We start from the raw sequence: 12,406 nt of genomic DNA on the forward strand, positions 1-12,406 counted from the left end.
AAAATCTTCAATATGAGAAGTCCAACTTACGGTGGTATATGTTTGCTAATGTAATATTTTTAAATAATGACAACAGAGTCTAGTTAGGCAAAGCAAATTAGCTTAACTTTTCTCTTAGTTTTTTCTTGTAAATCGCAGGCAATATTGCCAGCAAAGCAAATACAATCAAAATTATGACAGAAGTAGGTGAAATGGCGTCGCGAGTAGTCGTCAGTTGATGGAGTGTAGTACCCGCTCGGATCCACATAGCGCATAATGGCGAGACACCTACAAAAACATTAAGGGACGATATCAGAAATAAATTGGATGCTATTGAGCTGAGCAAGTTTTGCTAGAATCCCAAACCGCTATTTCAACGTCTAAATATTAACAATCCAGTCAATATACTGATACCGATTAAGGTGCCAAAAAAGAAGGGAGAAAGTGGTACCCCAACAATCGGAGAAGCTACATTTATGAACCAGTTAGGGATAAAAGGAGTAGCTCTAAGGAATGCAATATAATTAAACAGGTGTTCTCGATGTTGCTGTACCTGAGTAACAAAAAAAATGATACTTTTAATATACTATACACAGTATTGTAACAATACTGTCTGTGACATGATATCAACATGATCCATGCAGCAGCCATTAAACTAACAGTTAAAGTAGCCAAGTCTGTAATTTTAAATCATAATTTTCGAGTTATCAAAAACTAATACTTTAGCATGAATCACCTGCGTATTCCAACTATTTATACGTTCAGGAAAATAACGAGTTAACAACTTTTTACCATAAGCATCGGATAGCAAGTAGCTAAATGTAGCACCAAAAGCCGAACACTATCACAATACATTACAACAATTAGTGTATAATATAATAACAGAATGAATCTATTAATGATAAAATTGATGCTAGCGCTATTAGAAATTAAGAATAATTGTTGAATGATAGTATAAAATATATTACAATACTTTGTGTTGAACGATAATAGCAATAATAACAGTTTGGTAAATTACCGTGCAAACTATAGCGAGAGCCAATGGAAACGAATATAGAAAACCGGAAAGAATTACAAGAAATATTGTCCCTGGAATTGTAAAAGCTTGTAGGCTGGCAGATAATTAAAGAAATAAGGCAAACATTCGGACTGTATGCAGAGAAATCCGTACAATTGATAAGAGTGATAAATAAATGTAGAATTAAACGGTATCAATATTGGCAATATTAACGAAAGCGCTTTACTACTGGTAAAAGGAGTTGTCCATAGTTTGGATATTTTCATAGCTACTATCGTTCATCAAAAAGCTGAGACACTGCCTTAATGTCAATATTCCAATAATTATATAAATAATGTATCAAAATAAGAAAGTTAATACAGTAGTCCTAGATCCGTCAAGAATCTTCCTTTAAAGTACGGTCATACAATTCTTAAGTAAATTATGGATAAAACTAATTACTCGCAAGACGTATTATCATTGATCAATGCAAGCTCAACATTTGAATAAGGTAGTAGTTAATCTAGACTATTTTTTGTCTCTATTCCAGGTCTCTTTACCTAGTGTAAACTATTATTCCGGCTTTACTAATTCTACAATTGACGTCATAGAACCTTTGGATGAATTTAATTCACTACCGATTGAGCTTATTAGAATCATTATTAAACTAGAACCTTTTGATTGATTTTATGGTAAATCTATACTGTAATAAAACTTACAAATCAATGCCACCAAACTTTACAACTGCAAAATAAGTAAATTAGCAGTAAAAGTGCATTTACTATTTGGCATCATTGGCAGACATCTATGTGCTATAATTAACAAATAATTTGCTACTTTAAGACTACACTACGTGTATACCGAATATCAATATTTTGTTTCATCATCTAAGTCTTAACTATATCTGAATATCCTAACAAAGAAATTTCACCATAATGTCATGATTTAAAAATTAAACCGATATCGATGACAAAGGATACACTAGAAATATACCGCAAAACATGATGATCAAATGATAAAAATATTGGTGGTTATACTTTTCCAACAATAAAGCAAGCTGCTTTGTGTCATTAAGGTTTTTGGGTAGTTTTAGCTGCATTGCATCTTCCCTATAATATACAAAAGATATTACAACAGCTTGATTATGATGATGGATTTTGTAGAATAGCAATAGAGTAACCCTTCCAATCTGGGACATTAACAACATAACAAAGCTGCATGTTACAATAACACATTAAATCTGAAATTCATAGCCGTATTCTGGATGAGAATAATATCATCGTATCAACTGATTGCAGTCATAGTTATATATCATTAGTTCAGTAAGCTTGCAACTACAGCAAATTAGCTCTGCCTTTATCCACGTTAATTACAATCTAATCAAGCATAGTGTTGAAAGGCAGCATTATCGCCTGATTAATTGCCAGTATATCATTGATACTAAGAAAGATTTTATTGATGATGATGATCTCTACAGTACCTTTCGATCATGCAAGCTACCTACTACTCCCCATCACTACTATCCTAATCCATTGATCAACCACATCTGGATCGATAGCACTCTCTTTCCTCATTCACTATACTGTAGGTATGTATGCAATAGAAATTATTGACTATTAGCAACTATTGGAAATAGGCATCGAGCATACATTCGAGGCTATTTTGATACTACCATTGCATACTATTTTATTATTACTCTATATCTATGCTAACCACTGATGTTTTCATTCCATTATTTCTATGCATGGATCTAGTACTTACTCTTTTAACGTAGGAAATGTCAAGTAGAGTATTCGCATCACAATAGCAATGATTGCAAAGGTTGTGATGAGTAATCCAATGTAGAAGTAAGTCCGCATAGGCTCGTCGTCATTTCGTCCTTTACATTGAAAGATTGTTGGATTTTAACAAGTATAGATACAGTATGTTGTTGAAATAAATACGTCAATAAACATTGTTATTGCTGTTCCGTTTGCAATCATGATTCTTCAATTGTTACTATTACGCTTATGATTAATTATATTATTTATACAGTACTAACGATCTAGTAAGTAGAAGAATTTGATCATTGTGACTATGATAAAGCTAAAGAGAAAAATTCTTTGATTTAACTGGTCGTGTCAAGTAAGATTAACCACATTATACAGATCGAAGTGATTGCAACGATGATGACTGCATTACAGCCAGAAGAGTTTGGTCATGGCGACTATGACCAAAGCTAAAGATAAAAATGTCTTGATCCGATTGAACGTATAAAACAGGACATACACACACTATTAATTAATCGTTGGACACCATGGAATAGATAGTAAAAGGGTAAACTGATGCAATACAAGCCAATACACTGTCTTCATGCATTGCTTATCCATTTGTCAGTGCGTGAATGCATTCGTCAGCTCTATCCATGACAGCGTCTTGCCAAGGGTCCAGTTTATAAGTCTTATTATTAGTCTCCAACTGCGCGCTTCTTTAAAGTTACCTATACAAGTGCATACATATCCTATTGAGCCATATCACTGGTGATCAAGATTATTTGGGCACGTATTGACTATTTGCCTTGATCGTTGTTGTACAGGATGAATGGAGCAAGTTGTTTACATCGTTGCGACTGATAGGGTGGATTTACTTTATTTTTGATAGGCTACAATTCTGGCGAGGTACTACGATTGTAGTGTTTGATGATCATTTTACTAAGGATTGCATTATTAACCGGTGAGAATACTTTATATATATATACACTAGTGCTGTGACTAGGACTGATTGATGATTCATCAACCTCTATCCTTATGCAACAAGAAAACTAGTGCATATGGATACTGTATCTTCGACATCGTTATGCCATGGTCCGTGTTGAATCGTTTGGATGGATCGATGTCTTTTCTACTGGCTACAATCGATGGTAATGGCACTTTTAGCCAAGACTGTCTTATTCAATACTGTTGCATAGAGATTCAATTCATCGTAATCATCATGAACATAATTACAATTTATGGACAGGATCAATGGCACCATGATCCATGCATGCATTTTACCTTTCGTGCTCGTTGGAGGACTTCGCTTGATCGGTGATCGCGCTTCCAATTTGGAAACATCAACCCAACTTGCATTAGACATGACAGACAGTTGTTCTACTACAATCGCTACCTGATTTGGCTGTTGGTGGCCCACTTGGGACGGAATAAAATGCCAATTAGCCACTGCAAATTGATCACCCACAGGCAGCAGCTGCAAGCCAACGTAATCGGAGGCGATGGCCAAGCAAATGATTGATGAAGAGAATACTTGCAGTTAGATCGCCATTCCTGTCGTCTTGCTGAGTCGATTTCACTGCGAATCATACTCCTGAATGAGATAGTGAGTGTAGTATGCATTCAAGAGACTACCATAATGCAATTAGTATGGAAATGAAAACATGTATGGAACACTACCCTATTTGTAATCTTGACTGGCATATGATCAGTTTCCATCATGACACTTTCTACGAATTACAATATACTACTCAGTATATAATATCGACTCCTATTAGGGTTACAACATAGAGGGAACATCTCTTCTTCTCCTTCGTCTACAGTATCCTATCCCAAACCATAGCAAGCATCGCTGGCTTACCATTTCATCAGGATCTTCTACAAGAAGCCTCCATTAACTTGCCCAACAACATCCACTGCAAAGACGCCAAAAAATGGCCTACAGAAGCAAAATGTTATCCTTGATCTACTGTAGAACTCTATCGCATGGTAGATTAGCAAAGCCATGCATCAATGGTCGATTTTTATCACAGCAAGTGGATGATGATCATCATCATCATTGGCCAGAACTGACTTACCCTCGACGTGTAGACGAAGAGGTTAGCAAACGGAAAGCAAGACTTTTATACCAAAGCAGGTAAAGCTAATGAAATTTTGCATCTATCCTTCTTTACATACTTGATATGGCTGCCTATGCCTCGATCGGTTATGATAATTCAATAGTTACCACTGTAAAGCAAAGCAATCCATGCACATTCTAGCCTAGATTCAATCTTGTTATGCAATAATAACAAGACAACGCGATCTGTTTTATGCATGCACTCTTAGCAATTCTTGATGTAAAAATACTGCGTATAGATTCAATGTTGTTGTTTAATAATAACAAGACAACGCTCTCTGTTTTATCCATGCACTCTTGGCAATCCTTGATGTAAAAATACTGTATTACTTGCACAATTGCACACTCTAGTCTAGATTCAATGTTGTTGTGTAATAATAACAAGACAACGCTCTCTGTTTTATGCATGCACTCTTGGCAATTCTTGATGTAAAAATACTGTATTCAATCTTATTATGCAATAATAACAAGACCGTTAACGCTCTCTGTTTTATGCATGCACTCTTAGCAATTCTTGATGTAAAAATACTGTATTACTTGCACAATTGCACACTCTAGTCTAGATTCAATGTTGTTGTGCAATAATAACAAGGCAACGCTCTCTGTTTTATCCATGCGCTCTTGGCAATCCTTGAGGAAAAAATACTGTATTACTTGCACGTTAGGACGATTCAGATTTTGAACTTTAGCATGCACAAAATTATGGAAAGTCATGGGGATAGACGCCTATGATCTGAAAGTGTCTGAACTCGACTCGGTACATGCTGAATTGGCCTGATACACATTCTAAGCTAGACTCAATGTCGTTGTGCAATAATAATATAAAGCACATCAACAGCTAGTTCTACATACTTGCTTACGAATGGATAGGTCATGTAATGCTAGATTCAAGACATATTATAGTACGATCCTTCCTGCAAACAGACTTGCAGGAATCAATTGTACAACATCAGGGACTACTACCGGCTAATTTTATACTTTCTCCCCAGGCTGAAAATACCCAAGGTAAAAATAGGGGGTAGATTACGAAAACAAGTGCAAAAATGAGCTGGTAGTAATCCCTGACAACATTCAGTACCTCAATGCACTGTAGTAGATCCCGTAGCATTATGGTAGTGTGCAAGGAAGCATCGATATACTACAGCTTAAATCAATCAAATACTCAATGTTCTCATTGGATGCTTGCAGAAAACGTGGAATTAAAGAAAATGACTTACTCCTAAGGTAAATCACTGATCGTGACAATATCTTAAAAAACATAATGTTTAAATTACTTAGCAATCAATCGACTCCATAGAAATTAACCTATAATAAACTGCAGTAATAATAGCAAGGATCTAATAAAACTACTAATCCGCCTTTCTTGCTCTTCGGTAAATTTATAGCAACTTTGCCCATCATTTTCTACATAAAATGGACAACCAACAGCTGGACCAGTATGACAGACTCCTTAATGAATCTAGCAATGAATGGGAACTTTATTACTGGATCATAGGAACGAAATCGGTACCTACTGAATTTGATAATGAAATCATGGCTATGCTTCAAAAGTACGCTTCCAATAAGGACAGAGAAACAAGATTCCATCAGCCACCTCTATAATCATAATTAATGTTACAATATCCAAATGATCTTTCCTTATGGATAGTATGTTGCGTCTCTATAGCATGCTTGCTATCGGATAATAATTGTAGTTTTAAGTATTACTCCAATTAGTGACGTTGCATTTGTGCTCTGATTAACCAACGTTACAATAGTTCTACAATTTTTTGTGTTACATATAATCCTATCTATTAAGTAGCAGAGCTCGATAGAAAGGCTTCCATTACATCTCGTAACTTCTCCGTCGATTACGGTGCTTTATTTATTCGACATACCTTTCATGTATGTAGCATTTGTTCATAACCGATGAATCGAATTGTACTATAGATTACCAAAACGTCATATCCATGTTTTTAACGCATTAAATGAATATTATATGATCTTGTGCAAGAGTGATATTTATGTATTAGGCTTTGATTTCACCACACTGTGGAATGATTAAAGGCGTCGTAGATTTGGACAATCTGCTTCTACTACTGCATTTATGTAGCTTTCGTACTTTTACTATACGCAGTAATTGTCAGTCAGTGACCAACCAAAAATATTTCTCTAGTTCCTACAGCGGTCGTAAGATTGCTAAATATCTTTCTAAGCTAATCGACTACCTTGAACGAACCTACGCACAGGTGTCAATTTTAAAGTAAAATACCTACATCAAGAATTCAACATTATGGAAATGTAAGAAAATCAACTTGTTATCAATATACTTCGTATCATTATGTTATGCTATTTTTATGAAAAGTAATTGAATAGTTGAAAAATTAATTCTTTATATTAAGCAGCGAACGTCCTTGATCAGGATTTATCACTAATGATGCTTTACGTACGTGGCATAAAATTAAAAGTCATACATAAGATAACTACTTTTAATATTACAGTTTAATATTTTCAGGGTTTTTTATAGCGTTGACTTGTTCGAAATAAATGTTCACATCCCTAGAGCTCGGCCAAATAAGATAGTTCAATGTTATAAACTAGACAAGCAAATATACCTATATGGGCTTTTAGATTGCTAGAAGCTCGCTCTTGTGATCGATTATGATCAGACCAATAGGAAATTGTAACCAAGTTGATATGCAAAGAATTTATTTCATAACTAAATTTGTGTACTTGTAATACTGTAATGAAGTCTTTGACCTTCGACTTTTCGTCTAGTAGATCATGTCACTTACAAAAGTACAGGCTATATTGCAATGATAATCTCCAAGATTTGATAATAGATTCCATGACTAACTTAAAGATTTCACTTAGCATCATGTATGGTACCAAAATTTTGCTGGTTTTGATTAGTACTATGATCTGTAGCATAATGATAAAACATTTAAAATTCTGGCGTATGATGCTAGCACAACACATGATATGAGCAGCATCCAGATCCACTCAGTTGATTTGAAAAAATTCACCCTTTCAATTCTGTATAATTGCGGATTGATTTATAAGCATTTTAAAGGGCCGTAATAAAATAGGAAAAAGACAGGTGATAATATTGCTATGCAATTAAATTTCGAATTTAAACATCATAGCACTTGTAAGCGTATATCGACTATCACCATTGCATTAATCCGTTGAATGCAATTTACTTAGCACGCATAATTCGGCTTCAAATTAGCTACTTATCCTAGCAATGACCGGGCTACTGACATTAATCGATCTTATTTATAGTCTATAGTCAAAAGATGTAGCAATTTCCCAGCAATACAGTTACTCCATAGTTATACTTTGAGAATTATTTCCAATCCCAATTTGTGTCCACCTATAATCATACGTTATCTGATCATCTTCAGCAGTTTACGATCATCAAGTGATAAATACTTCTAAAACCATCGCTTGGTTCCTGTAACTATAAAGTGATTAAAATCAAAATTAATTAGTACCATTCATGGAATAGATTCAGTCTGCTTAAGAGTGGTAGCAATGCCTATCAACTGATATCGTACAGTAGTTGTTCACTTCACGAGCGAATCTTTAGCGTAGTGACTATAGTAAGATGGTAAAGTAAGGGAACAATTCTATGATATTGTACAATGTAATATCACTATTATTAGATAGCTATTATACATCGTATTAGCAGTGTCTGGATATCAATCTAATCATAGTCTTTATAATTATAGATAGCGATAATATGGCTGTAATAGTGCCAAATTGAAAACTTTGATCTCTTTACTAGTACTGTAAATTGGATAGCGAAAAGATATAGCAGCATCAGTATAAATTTTAAATCTTAACACGAGTACAACTTCTCTGTAAGTATAACTCACTTTAAAATAATATTCCGTGGCTTATAATGTATTTTATCAACAATTTTACAATGAACTGCTAACATCAGCAGTTATAAAGTTATTAACTGGTTGTATCTGTGGTAAAAAATTTGGTAATTGGCATCATAAGTATAAATTTTAAATCGAAATGCAACTACTATCCGTGACTTGTAATGTATTTTGTCAACAATTCTACAATGAACTGCTAACATCAGTTAGCCTATACTTATTAATTGGTTGCATCTGTAGTAAAAGATATGGTAATTGGCAACATAAGTGTAAATTTTAAATGGAAATACAACTGCTCTTGTAAACATAGCTCGCTTAAATAAAATAATTCGTGACTTGTAATGTATTTCATCAACAGCTGTTATAAAGTTATTAGTTGATTGTATCTGTAGTGAAAGATCTGGTAATTCGGATGTAAATTCCAAGTCTGAGCATAATTGCTTCTATCATCATAAGCCGCTTATATAAGTTAATTAGGTAAGTACTTCCATATAGTATTTGGTCAAGAGTTCAGTAATGAATTACCAACATCAACAGCTATCAAGTAATGAATTGATTACATCTTTAGTAAAAGACAGATATGGCAATTATAGGTGTAAATATCAAATCTACATGCAATCACCATTATAAATAAAATTCGCTAAATATATTTATTTACTGGCTGTAACATATTCACCGGTGACTAGCAGTTTATTTGATAAATAATTTTAAAACGATACAGTCGTTGTCGCTTATTGCCTATTAAACAACATGTTAGCACACAGACTATGCACTATGCATAATTGCTACATGGGTTATATTCATTACGAATTATAATTATTATATTATATTATAAAGTATCAAGTATGGACATGCATGCGTTTTTGAATGGTTTACAGGGTACTTCAGATTTGATAGCAAATATTATTTTATTTATGCTAAATCATTTATTTTAACGAGAATATTATTTTATGACGAGATAGACAGTAACAAAAATGAATATGAATAGAACAAGAGTCAAAATGGATAGAAATACTTTGGGAGTAGTATAGAATTAAAGTATCTATGACTTTAATCGAGTTTCATTATTATTAATTAAGCAGTATGATTGCATTACAAGGCTTTTCTTGATATATCGAAAATCAGCATGACATCCAATGGGGATCTATATTGGATATGTTGCCGTCATCACCATTCATGGTGATTTGACATAATAAAAACTATTTTTTTGAATATGAATTAATTAAGTGATTGCTAAACTTGACAACGATTTGAACTGGAAGTCGCAACAATCATGAAATAATGAAAGGTCAACTTAACTTGAATAATATGGCAGACATGCTGGTCAAAGCAAGAAATTTAAAATAATGCATTCAAAGCATAAATTACGATAATTTATTTCTTTCCGTTAGAATCATTTAGCGCATACAATAGTTATGATTCCTTATTTTACCTTAAAAGATTAAAAGTATTTAATTCATTGAAAAATTTTTAGTTTCATATATATTTCATTTCATTTTAGATATGTGGATTATGTAATGATACGAAAAGATACTTAGTACCTAAATAAAACCATTTTATGATCATGTCCTTTTAAAAAATGGATCACTCCTACTTATTTAAATATTAATGAACCAATTTCAAATGTAGTTTCATATTATCTTGAACGATTAGCATCAAATACTACTGGCATATCTAGTCTATAACGGTAATTGAATTGCCAGGATAGAAAATAAAGCGGTAGGGGAAAGTAAGAACAGCTTGGTTTCTCTTTTCTCATTCGATTATTTTTAAGTTACACTATTCAACCCTCATAGACAATCATTTGAGCTGAGAAATATTACATCAAGTTGCAACTTTTTCCGTGATTGGCTTTCTTATTTTGATCTATTGCAATCTTAATGACTTGATCAAAAACTTCATAACGTCCTTCTCCATCTAATGATGAACATTCAAGATAGCATTGAGCTCCAATTTCATCGGCTACACCCTTGCCCATGTTGGTGGTAACATAATTTATTTTGACATGATTATGACCATTACTAACAACCTGGCCACTACTATTGTCTTCTTTTTCAGAAGCGGTCTCATGATGATCATCATCCTCGTGCTCATCTTGATCTTCATCTTGTACTTCCATTTTGACATCTTCTTCTTCTTCTTCTCCATCTATAGACTGTTGCTGGTAGCGATCCTGGTACTCATCTTGATCCTCATCCTCTACTTCTACCTTGACATTTTCTTCCTCTTCTTCTTCATTCCTCTCGATAGGTTGTTGTTGGTAACGGTTACGTAGATCTAATTTTGTTCCAACTAATATCTTGGGCACATGACGACAATCTTCATTGATTTGATGAATCCAGTGCTCTCGAATACTTTCCAACGAATCTGGTGATACCAAGGAGAAGCAAAATACAACAAAAGTACAGCTTTTATAACGTATGGCATTGACAGGTTCATTTTTTTCTCCATCCAGTGTATTGCATAAATGTAAATCGATCTGTTTTGATTTACTATACCCCATATTAACGTGGAAATCGCGATAAGCTTTCGGTAGTTCACCTTTTTCCAAAAATGAATTCTCAGCATGTGTAATCATTAAAGATGTTTTACCTACACCATTATCGCCAACGAGAAGGCATTTGATAGCCAATTTTGTCATTATGAAAGATCGACAAGAGAATCAATCGAGTTAAAGTAAATCAGTTTGATAGGAATAGTTTGAATATCCTTTGAAAATGCTTATCAATATAGGTAGAAAATGTACCGCAATCCAACACTTTGATCCTATGAGAAATTTTTCAATCTGAATGCAATAAAGGCAGAGACTGGTAATACTGCTAAATGGAATGACAGACTGCGCAAAGAAAACTCAAGTAGAATGATTTAATAGGAGTTTACAAGTTGTTTAATGGTTGCTGAGGATAATAGAAGGAAATGAAGAGACTTTAATAGTTTTGCTTACCCATTTTATCCCTATTGATGCCATCTTGAATGACAAAAGACCACAAGCGTGTTGGTTATTATAATCAATCACTTGGGACAGCATTGAAGAGTTAGACATCGGGTTGAATCCATTATAACTGTATATTATGCCTTTAGGTTCGTTTTTAGCCTGTATAAAGTAGGCTAGAATAGCCCACACCTGGTGAAATTATGAATAGGCTTTATCGTGGCGGCATCGGAAGCTGTTCCATTCAATAAGCTTATGCTTTGTTACCGCATGTTTTATGAACTCCAGAATGCCGTTGAAAAGGTTAATTATTCGGCAACCACCAGATGATATGACAAGTTATTGTCTTCCTATCTGTCCAATTTCTATAACAAGTAGAAATTAAGCTCAGTCTGCCATCATTTCTAATTGATTGCATGGCAATAGAATGCCGGTAATCAACGATGAAAAAAATGATCTGTAATGCGTGTTGATTTATAATTTGATTAAAGGAGTTTCCGGCCTAATGAATGAAAGAAATACGATCATGATCACCTATTATAATTGATCGCCTTCTTTTTTACCATAGCAGGCAAATTCTAGTCAAAGATCTAACCTTAATCTTTCATCTTGTTCCGTCGATCTGTAATTTACAATTAATAAGAAGAATTGACAATCAAGAAACAAATAGCATGATGATCTATTGCTGCATAAGTTACCGTCTATTTTTCCTGTCAAACTAGGCAAACCTTGCTTCAATATTTAACCTTGATCATCTACGAT

At 33.9% G+C, this 12,406-nt stretch overlaps 3 protein-coding genes across 3 annotated transcripts; 1 reads left to right on the forward strand and 2 right to left on the reverse strand.

Moving 5' to 3' along the window:
• Positions 1-97: 97 nt before the first annotated feature.
• TRIADDRAFT_18570 (uncharacterized protein) lies at positions 98-2,835 on the reverse strand (the record flags this gene model as incomplete). The annotated part of the gene is made up of 6 exons (XM_002108537.1): positions 98-267; positions 394-532; positions 716-820; positions 998-1,091; positions 1,948-2,085; positions 2,738-2,835. The coding sequence occupies 6 exons, from the start codon at positions 2,833-2,835 to the stop codon at positions 98-100; spliced, it is 744 nt and encodes a 247-aa protein (XP_002108573.1).
• Positions 2,836-4,676: 1,841 nt separating this feature from the next.
• TRIADDRAFT_20085 (uncharacterized protein) lies at positions 4,677-6,445 on the forward strand (the record flags this gene model as incomplete). The annotated part of the gene is made up of 3 exons (XM_002107731.1): positions 4,677-4,861; positions 6,032-6,067; positions 6,229-6,445. 3 exons carry the CDS (start codon positions 4,677-4,679, stop codon positions 6,443-6,445), a joined length of 438 nt encoding a protein of 145 aa, XP_002107767.1.
• A 4,086-nt stretch (positions 6,446-10,531) lies between these two features.
• Positions 10,532-11,353, reverse strand: TRIADDRAFT_18429 (uncharacterized protein; the record flags this gene model as incomplete). The annotated part of the gene is made up of 2 exons (XM_002108538.1): positions 10,532-10,761; positions 10,978-11,353. The coding sequence occupies 2 exons, from the start codon at positions 11,351-11,353 to the stop codon at positions 10,532-10,534; spliced, it is 606 nt and encodes a 201-aa protein (XP_002108574.1).
• Positions 11,354-12,406: the final 1,053 nt, after the last annotated feature.

This window comes from Trichoplax adhaerens, genomic scaffold, assembly GCF_000150275.1.
Source record: "Trichoplax adhaerens TRIADscaffold_1 genomic scaffold, whole genome shotgun sequence".
NCBI lineage: Eukaryota > Metazoa > Placozoa > Uniplacotomia > Trichoplacea > Trichoplacidae > Trichoplax > Trichoplax adhaerens.